We start from the raw sequence: 17,332 nt of genomic DNA, 5'->3' as shown, positions 1-17,332 counted from the left end.
AAAGAGCACATAAAACATGTCATATCATTTTTGGTATAGCAAAAATTTAAATGTTTATTCAATGGCAAGAATTAGCTCAATAAATTAATGTAGATCAATTCAACATAAAGCCATCTAAAATACGATGCAAATATGTTTATTCATAGATCTACGTATTTTAGAAGTAGACTATTAAATAGCAGCTGCAGATACTTTGAGACAATTTCTTGTTTAAATGTAGGAACAGATGTGAACAAAAAAAGAATTAAAAGAAAATTCATAAAAACTAGTAATTATTACCAATTATTATAATAATTTGTATCTTCCTTCTTATATCTTAAATCTTCTTACAGTCTATATATTCTATTCTATTACTTTTCTTGGTTTATAGTCACAAAATATAATTACAATAATACAAAGATTTTTCATATAGCCTTTATCCAATTCCACCTATGGCTAACATTTATATCCATGTGGTAGATTTTTTTTTTAAGATTTATTTATTTATTATATATAAGTACACTGTAGCTGTCTTCAGACACACCAGAAGAGGGCATCAGATCTCATTACAGATGGTTGTGAGCCACCATGTGGTTGCTGAGATTTGAACTCAGGACCTCTAGAAGAGCAGCCAGTGCTCTTAACTACTGAGCCATCTCTCAAGGCCCATGTGGTAGATTTAATACTAATAAACATATTTATAAGTTGCTAACTTAAAACCATAGTTATTCAGATTCCATTTGTTCTTTTAGATATTTATTTCATGTGTATATGTCTGTGCCTGAGTAGGTACCATATGTGGAGTAGGCGTTAGAACAAACTGGAATTACACACAGCTGTGAGCCACCATGTGGTTGCTGGGATTTGAACTCAGGACCTCTGGAAGAGCAGTCAGTGCTCTTCACTGCTAAGCCATCTCTCCGAGGCCCTTGGCTACATGTTTTTAATTAGACCTTTTCCCTTGTTCAGTATCCTATCCAGGGTACATTACAGTGGATTGTCATGCCTCTTTGGGTTCTTTTTTGGCTGTGCAACTATTACATAGAGGAATCCTGCTTGGTATCTTGTACAGTGTTCTTCTGTTGGGAACTTTGGAGTAGCACCCACAGGAATTCCAGTAGAAGACTCCAGAGCTCAAGGTTTGCTTTCATCACAGTGCTTGAGAAGGTCAATGCGATTTGTTGTGGTGCAGTTGCTTTGAGTCCTTGGCTGATTGGTGTTGTCAGAGTTCTCCATGTAAAGTTATTCTTATTTTTCACTCCCATTTCTTCTCCTTTTTTTCTCTAAACTCTCTGGAAGAAAGTGCAATGCTTTCAACCACCTCTTTCAAAAGGAGTTTCGTTTCTCCCTGGCTGTGGAGCAGTGATATGAGTTAATACGGATTCCTTGGCAAGCTTCTCTCTTCTCTTACCCATTTATTTAATTCCTTGCATCAGAACTCACAGATATTCAATACGTTGGTGCATAACCCAATAGTACATTACTTAATCTTGTCAGAGTCCTTTCGGGGAGTTAGGGAGGTGGCTGCCCAGCATAGCTGTGCTCACCTCACACCAGATGAATATGTAGGAGCAGGGAGGCCCTGGGGACTAGCAGGCCAACACATTTAGCCTGTAGTTGCTCTTCAGATTCAGTGAGACCCGTTCTCAAAAAGTAAGGCAGTAAGCAACTGAGGAAGACAGCTGATGTTGACCTCTGACTTCACACACACACACACACACACACACACACGCACACGCACACGCACACGCGCACGCGCACGCGCACACACGTGAACTCACAAACACCCACACATACTTATGACTATCCACAAATCCCCGCACTTACCTACCTCCCCCATGAGGTCTTCCAAAGTTGTTGTCACCCTTGTCCTTTGACACACCCCATACTGATGTGTTTAGATTTGGGTTTTATCTTTTCAGTTACTAGGTTACTAGCTCACCCTGCGTGTTTTTCTTCAATTCCTGGAACTGGGTATTTTCCTATTGCTTTCTGGTTCCTTTTATTCTTGATAAGCATAAAAACCTAAGTAAGGGCAATAGGTGTCTGTATTAAACCATAATCTTTTTGTGAGGTTTTCCTTAAAATATTTGCGGTGGTTGTGGGAGGGTGGAAGACACCTAGAGAGCCGCCAGCTAAATGGCTGCCCACTAGAGGAGCCACGCCATGTGCAAGTGTGTGATGGAGAAATGGGAAAGAAAGAAGCCACATGGTTTGAGCATTATGAAGGGAGGCAGAGCTGGAGGTCCCCAGGTAGAGGGGAATAGCCCGCCCTGCTACAGGAGGCCATGAGGAAGTCCCAGCCTGTGCTCCCACTGAGGGGCCTGTCTGAGCCCACGGCCATGCAGCTATCAGGGGTCTGTGTCAATGTCCTTGGCTTATATTACCACCAAAGGGCATGCAGACATCCCTGGTCTGGGCTGCTGCCTGGACCGTGCTGATACCCAAGGACTGTGTGGAGTAGGCCTGGCCCCCACCAGCAGCAGTGTTTGGGAGAACTGGACTGCACAGTAGAGCTGGCCCAAGTGACAAAGGCACATGAGAGAGCCCCAAGGGCATGATAAGGGGCGATCTGGCCATAAGCTTTGCCAGCTGGGGCATCCGGTGAGCTAACCAGGGCAATGCTGGAGAGCTCGCCCTGGTGGTATAGGTGCAGGAGACCTGTGGGTTGACCAACACAGCTATACCCAGGCCCAGATCCAGGGCTTTGAGTTGGCCTGCCTCAATATCCACCCCATCTGTGAACTGCTAGAGCCTGTGAAGGGGCGGTCCTGCAGATCCAAAGCTGCAGGATCCCCATAACACAGGGTAACAACGAGATATCCTGGAGAAGTCCTAGTGAGGATTCAGTATTGATAGTGTAGCAAGAAGCCAAAGGCCTCGAACCAGACCAATGACTCATTGCAATGAACATTTTCAAGTAAAGATGTGTAGACAAACGGATGTAGTGACACACTACAGCTTCCATGACAAGATTTTCGTTGTTTTTGTTTTTGTTTAATTTTGTTTTTTGTTTTGGTTTTTATTTTCTTTTTTGGGGGGGGGGTCCGTTCAAGGTCGGTGGGCAAATACGAAGGGATGGGAGTGGGATTGGGGTGCATGAGGTGAAGTCACAAAGAATTAATAAAAAAATTTAAAACGTATTTGCTGTGGGTGAGTTTATGCCATGGTGCGTTGGATGAGGGCAACTTTCAGGAGTCAGCCACTCTCCTTCCACTGGGAATTACACATAGGCCTTCAGACTTGGGGGCGAGCACTATCCACTCAGCCTTCCTGCTAGCTAGGTGTTATCTATACTTTTAAGAGGATAAAACCACTTTTGTACTTTCAAGACTACAAATACCTTTCCTGTCACTATCACAAAATGGCATTTGGGTGTGGCAACCTTCATGCCTGCCCTTCCTTCTGGCATCTGGACTTCTTCCCGGACTTTCTGTTTGATCCTGTTACTCTGCCCCCCTACACACACACACACACACACACTCACACACACACCTACCACTCTCAACTTGCTGAAGACTACTCAAACGTAACAATCACAACCTGATTGACCTGGAACTTCTAGTGCCTGCACAACGCTCACAATCGCACTCACTACCAAGTGCTGTGTGCTACAACTCTGTTCTGACAGTGTCCCTTTTCCTACACTACAGTGTGCAGTCCAGCCTAACAAACTGGCTGCCAGCTCTCTGAAATTGGTATGCAGTTATGATTTGTTTTCGGTGTCCAATATTTATTTGTGACTAAATTGCATAAACTTTATTTTTTCTATAAATGTTATTGCATACATTTAAGGTGTATAACATGACACTCTGAGCTACATCTGACTAGGAGAAAGCCTGCTATGGTGAAGCCACTTAACATGTCCGATGCTCACAGGCGGCACTGTTTCCTTTGTGATGAGATTGACTAAAATCTACTTCGTTGGCAGGAAAATAATATACGGTTTGTAAGTTATACATTTACTTCCTAGACGTGTTTATCTTATACATGTGGCTTTCGCTCACATCTTCCTTGACCTCCCTGAGCGTTCTCTTCCTGGGAAGTGCTGCTTTATCCCCTATTTCTGTGTATTTGGATATTATTTTCCACACGTAAGTGCAAACGCAAACCCATACCTGTGTCCATCTTACTTTACAGTGCATTGTCTCCCAAGCCTATCCATCCTTAGGCAAGTGCCAAGGTCTCTCTCTCTCTCTTTTTTTTTTTTTTCAGGGCTAGCAGCTCATTGTATATTTACTGGTTTCTTAGTTCATTCATTTGTTGGCACACAGATACTAGTCTCCCTGTCTCGTGATGGGAAATGCATACGTGGAACACAGCAATGCAAATATCTCTGAGGGAGTGACATCATTTTCTCAGATTTATGTATGCGGTTCTATTTTCAACTTCTCTAGAGTTCCGGATATTATTTTCTAGAATGGCTCCTCAACATTTTAAAAAGCAAGCAGTGCCAATACCAACAAACCAGATTTGATACCAATTCAATTTCTGACTGTTCTTTCAAAACTTAAGGCCTGCTATCATGTGGCCAGACTGCTACTTGGGACTTGTATTCTGGATAGAAAGGAAACGCCCTCGCAGGCTTCCCTGCAGATGACTTCTCTCCTTTTTTATGTTCCTAATCCTACAAATATTCCCGGCTTGTGACCCATGGAAACCTCTTATATTGGTTAAAAGTACAAACACAAACTATTGAGTTTAAAGTCTGTTTCATTTAGATGCCTGCAGACTCCACAGATAGTCAAATCCAAACTTGCTATATGTTTGCTTAAAATGCAGTTTTCGGCTAGTATTCTCTAAATGACCCAACTAATAGAATTATATTTCTACCACTGTTCAAACTAGAAACATCCGTAAGAGCTACTCTTCCTGATGCTACCCACTGCTCCGCAGCCACTGTGTAAAACCTTCACAATTCACACTTTGCTTTCACTGTCCAGAGCTTTTAAATTCTTTTTCTTTATTTAAAAATGGTTTACTTTCCAAGATGGGGTAAAATGACAAAATCTCTGAAACTACACTCAAGATACATTAATTTCTTCCTTTATATCTACAGGCATTTTAAGTATGTATTCACTTCCGGATTCCCCATTTCTTTGACAGAGATAATCATTTAGTCATTGTATAAAATCCTAAGTCAAACACAATGAACTGTCAATGTGCAAAAGAAGCATTATAAATCAATGGCTTTCTCACACCACGCGAATTTACCCTTAAACTTTTTATATGCCTCTGTCTTTGACTAAACTGCAGTTTTTACTGGTACCTTTTTTTTCCCCTTCATACTTTGAATTGATTCTGCAACCATGAGATCAAATAACTAAGTCAAATTTCGTGGCATCATTAAAATGAGGATTTTCTCATAATTTAAAAACTCTTTGAAATATCGAGGATGCTAGGCATTACCTTAAAAATTATTTATAAGACAGATCCCGTAGAGGCAATGGAACAGCTGCTGAAAGATTTGGCGCGCCACCATGCCAGCCTGAATTTAATGACCTACATTAAAGGGCTCCATATCCAATTACTAATCCTCTCTCAGCTACTCTCTGCCCTGATATGGAGGCAGCTGAAAGAGATGCCCTACTAACGGATCAGAAATGGATCCAGATTTTACTGCCAATGTTCAGTTAACAGAAATCTCTGATTTGAGAAATCCACAACAGAATCCTAGACCACATATTTTTCCAAATAAAAACAGTTTAAGAAAGATCCTTTTTCCCCCCACTAAATTCAGAGACTATTCAGTTCATTTCAGAACCTGTAACATGTTCAAAGGTCAAGCAACAAGAAAAAAAAAATCTAATTATGAGTTTTTATTTGAAATTAGTTTTAATCTTCAAATCCTACAGATCCTACATCGATCAGAAAAGCCATATTAAAACAAAACAACAACAAAAAGACCAACCTACCCAACTGTTTGTTTTTCTCCCAGTTCACTTGGTCTATATTTAGCAAAAAGATTATATAAGGTCAAGTATTTACAACGATGAAATATCACTATAGTGTTTTGCAAAGCAGCACAGAAAAACCTCAAAGAATGGACTGCAAAGTATATGTTTTACTAAGGACATAAAAAAACTTTAAAATTCCCAACCTCAATGAAGTTTTATTAAAAATTTCAGTTTAAAAATTTTTCACTTAAAGACCATGTGATATTGGTAACTTTTTCCTACATACATTAGAAATTGGGTACTACTAGATCATCCTCTCAACGCAGAAAACGTAAGAACATTTCGTCTGTTTCGCACTTCAGTTTCTTTCAGTGGGGCTATCTTCGCCTTGAGACCCAAGCTTACCCCTGAATAAAAGACCTGTGGGTAGAAATACAACGCTTGACGACACCTCGTGCTAGCCAGTAACCAGTCCCGCAAATCCCAGGCCCTGACCCCGCCCTCTACAAGCGCCTCCTCTTTCTCTGGTTCGGAGTAGCGCAGCTCGATGACGTAAGCCGTAAGTGTCGTAACCAGGCGTGCAACCACCGCCTCTGCCTCTGGGAGTTGAAGTTTCTGAAGGAGGACTAACGCGTGGAGCCGAGAGCACTTCAGAAAGGCTTTCTGACCGCACCCTGGCGTTCCCCATCGGCCCCGCGGCTTGGTAAATATGGCACTGAGGCTGTCGCGCCCCTGCTCTTTGGTATCCTTTCGGATGCCGAAGGAACGTGAACTACCCTATCCTCCGCTGCAATCAGGGCTTCCGGAGTATAGTGGGTAAAGGCCTGGGAAGTAGTTGCAGGTTCGCGGAGGAAGTGGCGTCAGGTGGCGTGTTTTCCCCGCCCCTCGCCCCCTCACGTGCCGTCTTCCAGAATCATGATTGGTCAGCTGCCGCTAGTTCGTGGCCTCAAGGCCCGCTCGGAGCGTGCGCGGCGGCCTGTATCTGCGCGTGCGCGGCTGGCCTGTGTCTGCGCGTGCTCGTGTCCCGTGGTCGCGCCGGGTGCTCCGGGTTTTTGTTGTTCGCGGGAACCCTGCCGGAAGTGTGGCAGAAAGGGCAATGTGGAGTCTAAGGGTGCCTCGTCGCAGTGCTGCGTTGTGCTTAGTGGGCAGGCGGGGCGCTTTCCCTGCCTTTCCTCTTTTCTCTTCCCTGGGCCAGGCGGCCGGATGTAGGGAGCCGAGGGGCGGTTGCTGTAGATGCGGCCCAGCCTCGTGGTGAGCTGAGGATGAGTTTAGGATGGCCGAGTTACTGGTTGTCACTGAAATATTTTGTGTTTAAAATGTGGCTGTGTGTCCGGACGTGTAAGATTATTCACTTAAAGAAAAAGCTCTTCCGAGATTTCCTCCCAAGCCAGAGCTCCAGCCAAAGGGACTTTTAACAGTTGAACAAAGAAAGGGCTATTGCTACTGCGGAACCGACCAATGCGTTTAAAAATGATAAGACAATATTAAAATACCTGGAAGCAGGCATGTATTGATTTTAACAGTTAGCGAAAGGAAAACTTAAAAACTCCGAGGGCTGTTTTATTTTAGCCGGTTTGATGAACAGCCCGGTTTTTGTCTTTGGCATTAGGTGACGTATGCACTCCCCACACAGATAGTCTTTGTATTTTTCAGTTTTGAGTTTTGTAATCCTATCTGATAACCTATATCCAAGAATTATCCATCCAGGTTTTTTTTTTTTTTCTCTTTTAAGATAATGCGAAAGTCTCACACTTCCGTTCTATCTTTGTGTAAAATGTTCTTAAATACTTGTTAAACTTGGGTTAGTGGATGAAAATGTGCTGTGGGCGTCACCGCTGGTCAGGGAGGAGCCCCAGACTCGCTGCCATAGAGATTTACCTCGTGATCCAAACTAAACCCAATGTGTTTTAAAGTGCCATGTTTTACATAATGCATCAAATTCGTACACTGCATTTATTACGTAGTAGACAGTCGGAGCGGAAGCTATCTTGGTAAAGTCTAGCCAAAATAAGACAGCCAGCTAGTATTTTATCTGCATTCGTGTATTTTATAAAACGAAACATATTTCGTGTGTGCTCAGTACGTCTGGCTTATTTCATTAAAGCTTAGGAAACTCACCCAGCATGGTGTTTCGAGAACTGATAAAAACACATTAATGTAGGACTAGTTTTTGATAGGCTGCTCAAAAATTTACTATTCTGTGATAGGTCAAGTTAAATTTAACTGGAGACATTTTAGATGTGAACGACAAAAGCTCCCCCTGGTGTAAGACAGCAGTAAAACACGGCTTTTGTAATTCTCACAGAATAGGTAACTCAACACTTCAGAATTTTGAACATAGAGAACTACTGAAAAATATAGCCACAGATAAACAGAAATGTGCTCTCTTGAGAATTTGTTTCATAAAATGCTTTCCTGTTAATTTCAACTTAGCTTTTAAGTTTGCATTAACGAGTTGTTTTTACTATCCATGGCTTTCAGTATATACATTTTTGAGTTTTATTTAATGCCTCTAGAGCCATCTGTCACCAGTGTACAATAAGTACTATCTCTTTAGAATTACCTCCCCCCCCCCATCGAGGTTTTAGGTTACTGGGAAGTGTTAGTGTTAGAGGTGGGTTTGAGTCATAATGCCATAATTTCATTCATCTCTTTGAGATGCCTTGTTTCATAGGAATTGCTAGAGGTGGGAGGAGTTAGTAACTTTGATATTACTCTCTTCATTTTCTTTTAAAATCCTTTGAAATATTATATCTGCGCACTCAGTTATCCTGTCAGTTTGAAATAAGAGTCAACTAAGTATCAAGCAATGTGGCACTGCACTTTCAAAGAGAATGAAAAGCAGAGAGTAAAACTGTTTAAGTTCTGCAAAAGTGCCTTCATTGTTTCATTGTGAAGAGTAATTGTTTTGTTGTTCGTTTTTTGTTTGGGCTTAGACTATCGTTGATCTGGCTTAGATTAATTAGCTAGCTCTGTATGAAGAATCTTAGAATGTTTCTTAAGGCCGTATGCTATTGAGTAGATCTTGCTTAGTCTGAGGCGGGGACAAATAGGCAAACACTTGTGAGCTTTGTTATTAATAACATATTAAAGAAAAAAGACATTTCGGTGTAGTTAACCTTCCCCCAGTCAGCAAGTTGAGTTCTAGTTGTTATGGATAAAGATGTGTGTGGTTGGATTTAAATGAAAATTTATTTCCGTCAACACTAAGAATTTTGCAGACTGATTACAGAATCAGTTTTTATATTTTGTTTTTAGCCATAACTAAAGTGTTTATAGATATACAGTGACATTTATTAGAGAAAGAAAACTTGTCTGTATCATTCAAGTTAGAAAATATAGACATCCATGAAGTGGAAGATGTGTATGTATATGCGCTTCAATAAATAATATAGTAGGAATATTAGTATTTGCATTGACTCTCAGATTTAAAATATAGTCATTACCTCTCATCAGTAAGCAATTTTGGAAATACCATTTTTACTGCTACTTAGTATGCACAACTAACCTATATATTGTTAAAACAACCATAATTTGTTTACTTTTTGCTGACACTCAAATAAGTTTTGACTTTTCACAGTTAAAAATAATGTTAGAATAAATAAATTATCATGCAAAATTTACTGTACATTTCTGAGTTGTTTGCAGGAATTTATTCTAAGAAGATACATTGCTAGGTCAGAAAGTGTCTGCAGTAGTTCAGTTCTCTGTGGCTGTGATAAAACACCCTGACCAAAGACAGGCTGAAGGAAGGGTGTCTGGCTTTTGCTTCTAGATCAGTTCATCATTGAGGGAAGTCAGGGCAGAATCTAAAGCAGAAACCATGGAGTCTGCATGTCGCCTTACGCCATTGCTCCTGCTTAGTTAGCTTTCTTAAATGGTCCAGGACCACCAGCCTAGGGATGGCACTACCCATATTAATAATCAGTACAGTTCACCACAGGTATGGACACAGACCATCTGGGCAGTGCCGTGTTGTTACCCCTCACCCCCTATCCCCAGCTGAGCCTTCTTCACATAGCTCTGGTCTTCGGCTATGTCACCTTGACAACAGAAGCTAACTAGAACAGTGTCGGTGCATTTACAACTCTCAAAACACTTGCATCCTGGAAAAAACATGAAGACCCTCAATAGTATATATAAACATTCTATTTCTTCAGTCCTTCCAGGACTGTCAGTGAACGGTATTTAATTCATGTCAAGTGATAGTTAAAGATCTTTGCCAGTAAACAGAATTGAACTATCTAAATGTGTATTTTTTTTTTTTTATCAGCAATTGAGTTTAGCATCTCGTGGTCTCTATTGGCCATTTGGGTTATTTTACTTTGTAAGTTATCAGTTCATGTAAATAAAGTTTTGCTTTTCAAACTTTTCAGAGACAACAAATATGTCATCTGACGTGCTGCCAGCACCTATTGAGCCTCCGAATGTGGAAAACAAACCAGGTGCCAGTGACGGTGAGGAGGAGACACAGAAGCCAAGAGTGGATGCAGGGGCTGAGCCAATATCTAAACGGCAGCTGAAGAAGCTGATGAAACAGAAACAATGGGAGGAGCAACGGGAGCAGCGCAAGTGCGTACTTCAGAGCATGCGCAGGTTCACTGGCAAACGGGGTTTCAGGTCCCGAAAAAGCTGCCTGCCCTGAAACGGAAGTCATGAAAAAAAAATAAGGTTATGCATGTTATTAGCTAATGCTCAGTTACAACTAAAGCCATATGTATTTCGAATTGTTACTTTCCCCCCCAATACTGATGAACTTAGACTCCGCCCCTTTTCTCACCTAAGACTGCCTGAGTAGTTGCAGACCTGCTAGGACAGCTCAGACAAGGGCGCTGGTATCCGTGTCCTAGATCTGGGTAAAGCAACAACGCAGGAAGGTCAACTTTGACCTGACATGGATGTGCCCAATACAGGATTTCATGAAAGCATTTCTCTTATAGCCATTGTCTAAGGCCAAAATTTATAAGAGATTGGAAAAACTTGGACTTTTATTCTTGTTCTTTTAGTAAATTTAGTCAAATTTTCTTTTTAGTACTTCCTATGATTTTGAACTGCAAAATTGTTTAGGGGATGAGTTGTGAATAAATTCTTTGTAAATCATAAGTTTCTCTTAGTCCTATATGATACTAGTAGTGAAACTATTGAATAATGCAGTAATTCATTATAGAAGCTCTGCATTAGCTTTGCAGAGTCCTTTTCTTCACGTGTGAAGTTATTGTATGGAGTAAATCAGGTTACTAAGGTCTGACCCTTTTCTCCCCACAGAAGAGATATGTCATAGAACCATGACTACTTTAAAATGCAATTTTTTCTTTAATTAAAAGTTTTGTGAATGTCTGAATATACAGATAACAAAAGAATGTTGTTTGATATTTTAGGGAAAAACGAAAAGAAAAACGCAAGAGAAAGAAATTAGAGCGACGTCAGCTAGAGCCCAACTCAGACGGAAATGACAGGAAGCGCATTCGAAGACATGTTGCTCATAGCAGCCTGCGCCTGGTCATCGACTGCAGCTTTGATGACTTGATGGTGTTGAAGGTATCACGAGGTCCCTGGGTGGGAGCTCGGTTATGTCACTTTTATTTTCTTATGGAATATTACAGATAGTGTTTATATGTAGACTACATTGTGAGTTTTTGAAGGTCTCTTACTCCTAAATTAAGTGCTTTGATATGTATAGCATATTTATGTATATGCTTACCGCACAATTAGTTAATAGAACTCAGTAGTCACATATTAGTTATGAAGATCACTGAGTTGCATGATGGCACATGTCTGTAATCCTACCACTTAGGTGACTGAGGCAAAAGCATCAGAGTTTTAGGCCAGCCTAGGGTATAGCACATTTAAAGCAAGCCTGCACTACTCAGTGAGGTCCTATCTCAAATTAAAAACAATCTGTAGCACGGCTGGAGAGACGGACCTCAAGGTAAGACTTTTTGGTCTTGCAGAGGACCAGGTTTGGTTCCTAGCACTGACGTAGTGACTCACTACCATCTATAACTCCGTTTCAGGGTGTCTGAGCCCCTCCTCTGGGCTCCACAGGTACTGCATTAACATGGTGTACATACATATATCCAGTTACACACACACACACACACACACACACAGTTTTAAATCTGGCATTTTACCAGCGCCATTAGGGTAACATGTGGAAATAGCATGATTCTAAAAGAAAATTTTTTGTTGTTGTCTGTTAAACCAGCATCACTAGCATTTTGAATAGATAAAAACTTTAAATGGACAGGTGAATTGCAGAGCATTGTCTTTACATATAGTAACTTTGTTAGTATTCAGGAAAATCAAATGAAAGTTCTCAACAATGGCATTACATTTTAAAAGAAAGACTTTTGCCTATCTGGCCATTTCTTCTGCTGACTTCATTCCTGTAATACCATAGAAAGCCTTAGATGATTTTGACAACTCTCTTTTTAATTGTGCTATTTTGTAGGACATTAAGAAACTTCATAAACAGATTCAACGGTGTTATGCAGAAAACCGCCGAGCATCGCACCCAGTGCAGGTGTGTGATCCCGGGAAGCTCCGCTTCCCTTCCCACCTCCCGTGACAGGAAGCGTGAGTCCTCCAGCGGCCCTTCCCTCCTGTGTCATGCCTGTTTGATGACTTTTCCTGCAAGAATATGTTGGGCATGAGTGTTGTTCCCAGACTGTCCCTCCCCGGCCCTATACCCACCGTGCAGTGCTGGCTGTCCTTGTTTTAGGATATGTGCATGTCTTCACAGCAGTTTCTCAGCTTTGATCCCTTCCAGCTGTGGGAAGTGGGGAGAGGGGGAAGCAGGCTGCCACTGCTTATCTGTCCCGCAGGGCCTCGTAGATGTATGTCTGCTTTACATTTCCTTTTGAGCCACTGACAGTTCTGAGAAGGGTTTCTTAAACTTAGCGAGCAAGTGTGGACACCGGCTGACTGCTGCTGTGAACACTACCTCATGTTGTGGAGAGGTCTGTGGATGTTGACCAAGTGGAAACAACGTGGAACTGGGTTTTTATATAATTTTATACCCTACCTTAGTGACACTCTGCATCGTTTTTTAATTCTACTGAGGCCCTCAGCATCCTTGGTTGAGCTGTAAAAGAGATGTCAGGGAAGGCTCTGCAGCAGCAGAAATAGCAGTGATAGTGAACACCTTTCCCAGGGCGGTGGAGGCCAAGAGGGGAGGGGGGTTGGAAATGCAGGGGCATGGTCGGAGCCGGTGGGTTGAGGAGACCCCACGGAACACAGGCTTTCTCCCGCTGAGTCGGATGCTCAGAGTTGATTGCAGTTCTTTTTTTCTAGCTCAGTGAAAACTACTTTGTGTTTTCCTGGTGATAAGGGAATAAAATAGTGAACTTAACTGACTGGATCTCTCCTGTTTCTCTGCCTACCAATTGCTCCCCAGTTTTACCTGACGAGCCATGGAGGTCAGCTGAAGAAGAACATGGATGAGAATGACCGAGGATGGGTCAACTGGAAGGTAGGAGGCGGGCCACGGACTCCCGCGCTCCTAAGGGCCGGTGGGTTTGACCTATGTTCTCGGTCATGGTGTACTACAAAACTCTGTGTATCATTATATCATGTCTAAAGTTACAAGGGGGCAAGCTAAAGAAGAGGCTGGCGTGCCTGCTCACTTGTATCTCTTCATAGATCTTGTTTGCTATCTTAGAGCCACTTCTTTAAAAAAGAAGTCTCTAAAAGCCTTGATAAGACCTCTTGCTTCAAATTCACTCTAAAATTTGAAACTTTCTCTACATTTTGTTTCTTCTAAATCCATACTGTCCATTCTGTGACCACTAACCAAACATGGTACATTCCTGAGATGTGAAAATCTGGATTGTGAGTTGACATATGCTATAAATGTGAGATATGCTGGCTTAGAAGGGGTGGGGCTATAACATGGGCATATTATGTTAAAATATACTGAAGGTCATTTATCTAGTTTTTACTTTTTTAGTGCTTTGTCTAGCAGATTTCAAATGTATTTGTGATATATAATGTCCCTGTTCTAGGTATATACAAAGATGTAGTCAACTTGGCTCAGTGCAAGTGTGGCCATCTTGGCTGCATACAAATGTTGTCAGCTTAGCTGTGTACAGATGTGACCAGCTTGGCTAGGCATAGATGTGGCCATCTTGGCTATGTACAGATATGGCCAATTTGGCTGTGTACAGATGTGGCCAGCTTGGCTCAGGACTCTTGTGTTCAGTAGACTGCTGTGTTCCACCTACAGATGTTGTTTACTGTTTGTTTTCAGTTCCCACAGTGTCTAGCTTCCCCCACTAGTACTACTAATCTAGTAGCTGCATATATTAAGAACCTATGTGCAGACATTTGCAAGAAAAGTATCCTTAGCAAGTCTTTAGATTCCTATCTCTTTCTAAGAAATAATATGTTAGACAAGCGTACTTTATAGTCTGTGTCTTTCCAATCGTCTCAGTCAGGGTTTCTATTCCTGCACAAACATCATGACCAAGAAGCAAGTTGGGGAGGAAAGGGTTTATTCAGCTTACAGTTCTGCATTGCTGTTCATCACCAAAGGAAGTCAGGACTGGAACTCAAGCAGGTCAGGAAGCAGGAGCTGATGCAGAGGCCATGGAGAGATGTTCCTTACTGGCTTGCTCAGCCTGCTCTCTTATAGACCCCAAGACTACCAGCCCAGGGATGATACCACCCACAAGGGGCCCTCCCCACTTGATCACTAATTGAGAAAATGCCTCACAGTTGGATCTCATGGAGGCACTTCCCCAACAGAAACGCCTTTCTCTGTGATAACTTCAGCCTGTGTCAAGTTGACACACAAAACCAGCCAGTACACCAATCTTATTTATATCTTTGGTTTTCTAGAGAAATACAGACTCATTGGTTTCTAACTACTCAGATTCTTCTTGAGGCTGTTATTAAATATAAGAGTCAGTTTATACCATATTCTTTTTCAGAAAAGTAATTGTATTAATCAGTAGCACACAATCTAAATATCTGCTTCATTTGATTTTCTTTAGAATTATTGTATAACACAGTCTGGAGACATAGCATTCAGGCAGTTAATGCAACTTGAAAAGTCTTAGAGCTCTTACTCAGTCTTGTGTCTCCAAGAATGGACAGTTTTGGCAAAGAAGCTTTCAGATGCATCTCCTTGTGGAAACAGACACATTCAATTAATTAAATTGACACAGTTTCCTTTTGGTGAGTCACCTGGGAGACATAATTGGAAGAGACATTTCTTGTCTAGAAAACAGTGTGTTCAAGAAGGTAGGAAGATGCATTCATATTTTTATTTTTGGAATAGAGATAAAGTGAGAAAGGTAGGCTGATGCCGTATCCAGGCAGGAGCTCCTAAGTTGAGGAGTTGGAGTTAACCATAGAGGAAAGGCCAGAGACTCCAAGTGAGGGTTTAGAGACTCAGTGTGCCGGATTAGATTAGGAACTGAGGCCCTGGCCAAGGGAATGAGGTTGGTAGACTATTTCAAGGACTGAGATATGAGGTAAGAAGTTGGCTATGGGTGTACACACTGCTCCAGCAGTGGCCTCTCAAGCTTGACATCAGGTGTTTGTGGACAGGTTTATTTTGAGAAAAGAGGATATCAGTTCAGCCAGCTTTCAGTGCCCTGCTAATGATGCACTCGCTCTCCTTGTGTTGTTGAAGGATATTCACATCAAATCAGAGCACTATAGTGAACTCATAAAGAAAGAAGACCTGGTTTATCTGACGTCAGACTCGCCTAATGTACTGAAGGACTTGGATGAGTCAAAGGCCTATGTGATTGGAGGGTTAGTGGACCACAACCATCACAAGGTACTGTGCTTTGCTCCTCCCTAAAACCTGACGCCATCCTGATGGCGAGCGACCGCTCTTGAGCACCAGCTACTGTGGTAGTGACCTAAGCGAAGGGCTTCCCTTACCTTACTTACCTCCTGCAGCTCAGGAGGTCACTGCGGTTCCCATCCACAGTTCACAGGTGCAGGGTCTGAGGAACAGAGAGTACACCTAAGTCAGCTGTGGCAGGTGGCAAAGTGTCTTATCAGAAATGACCACATAGCTGCAGTCTTCACCTTTACGCTGTGCTGAGTTGCTGGAAACTGATACTAACAGATTGCTAATCCACTGAAGCTTATACTACTTTTTAAAATAGTTAATTTTTATATGTATGAGTGTTTTGCCTGTCCTTGAAGGTCAGAAAATATTGTCAGATCCTCTGGAACTGGGATTACAGACAGTTGTGAGCCACCATGTGTGAACCCGGGTCCTCTGGAAGAATAGTGTGCCAACTTCTGATTCATCTTCCCAGCCCTATACTAGTTTTTAAATATATGATTTCTCAAATCATTTTTTCTCACCGGTTTTTCTTTTCTCACCTCGTGTTTTTATATAGATAAAAAGTTACTTTCTAAAGAGACAATTATCATGTACTTTGCAACATGCTCAATTCATCTCAGTTTTCTAAAGAAAAGGTCTTTTTTCTAAGTGAAGATCAGTACAGTATATGACATAATTGTACACTTCAGCAGCAGTGTGTACGGATGTCTCACATGATCTGCCTGGGTGGTGGTGACTGCATGGCTGGGGAGCTCCTAGGTATGATATGGCCGAGAAACTGGATGTCTTTTTTTTAATTGTAATTTTGAAGTTGTGAGGCGTGGCCAGGATTTTGGTGAGTAAGTCTAGAACATCCCCGGGCTCCTCAGAATGGTTCTCAGCCTGTCTGCTGTCAGGGGCATTCTGATTTATAATGTATGCACAGACAGGTTCTCCGCTCAGGTTGTGTCTGTCTTTCTAATAAAGCATTTTTATTCTAAAAGCCCCTGGCTCCTCTAATTTTTTTGCTCCTACATTGTTAAGAAATTCAGGTTACACTTCCTGGACAGTTTTTTTTTGTCTAGGATAGACAAAGATTTCTTTTTTTTGTCTTTTTTCTTTTTGATTCGGTTTTTTCGAGACAGGGTTTCTCTGTATAGCCCTGGCTGTCCTGGAACTCACTCTGTAGACCAGGCTGGCCTCGAACTCAGAAATCTGCCTGCCTCTGCCTCCCAGAGTGCTGGGATTACAGGCGTGCGCCACCATCGCCCGGCTAGACAAAGATTTCAAGCATTCTAAGTTTGAGAAAAATATAAAATCCCTATCTAGTAGTTGGTAGAAAGGGAAAAATAAAATGTAGGGAAAAAATGAAATACTCTTCACTCAGGGTTTTATTTCATTGACAGCTATATCTATATAACTGAACCTGTATTTCCTTTAAAAGTTTTTGTAGCAGAATTTTAGCAGAGCCATTGTATCTGGCATGAATTCTGAGTAGTGACACCTAGGCTTTGAAGTAAACTTTTGTAAAAAGTCAGTGATTGTTATCTGAGATTTTATGGGGTTGTGCATTTGAAGGATTTTCAGAGCCTTTACATAACAGTCTGGGGGACTCACTTGGCAAACCAGGAAGTCTCCTATGGCTGAGAATTGCTTAGGTAATTCAGAC

General features: G+C 41.7%; 1 protein-coding gene across 4 annotated transcripts in view; it reads left to right on the top strand.

Moving 5' to 3' along the window:
- The first annotated feature begins 6,424 nt into the window (after positions 1–6,424).
- Positions 6,425–17,332, top strand: part of Trmt10a (tRNA methyltransferase 10A) — a 36,824-nt gene continuing 25,916 nt past the window's right edge. For 2 of the 4 annotated variants that reach the window (XM_052179152.1, XM_052179151.1), the window contains exons 1-6: positions 6,426–6,579; positions 10,253–10,448; positions 11,255–11,414; positions 12,328–12,399; positions 13,273–13,347; positions 15,514–15,663. In XM_052179152.1, coding sequence (XP_052035112.1) covers positions 10,264–10,448; positions 11,255–11,414; positions 12,328–12,399; positions 13,273–13,347; positions 15,514–15,663 — 642 coding nt within the window. In that variant the 5' untranslated portion in view covers positions 6,426–6,579; positions 10,253–10,263. Of the gene's footprint in view, positions 6,580–6,885; positions 7,128–10,252; positions 10,449–11,254; positions 11,415–12,327; positions 12,400–13,272; positions 13,348–15,513; positions 15,664–17,332 lie in introns of those variants that run through there. The other 2 variants (XM_052179154.1, XM_052179153.1) reach the window with 2 other exon arrangements.

Source organism: Apodemus sylvaticus, chromosome 4 (assembly GCF_947179515.1).
Source record: "Apodemus sylvaticus chromosome 4, mApoSyl1.1, whole genome shotgun sequence".
Classification (NCBI taxonomy): Eukaryota; Metazoa; Chordata; class Mammalia; order Rodentia; family Muridae; genus Apodemus; species Apodemus sylvaticus.
This window is presented reverse-complemented; position numbering and strand designations above follow the sequence as displayed.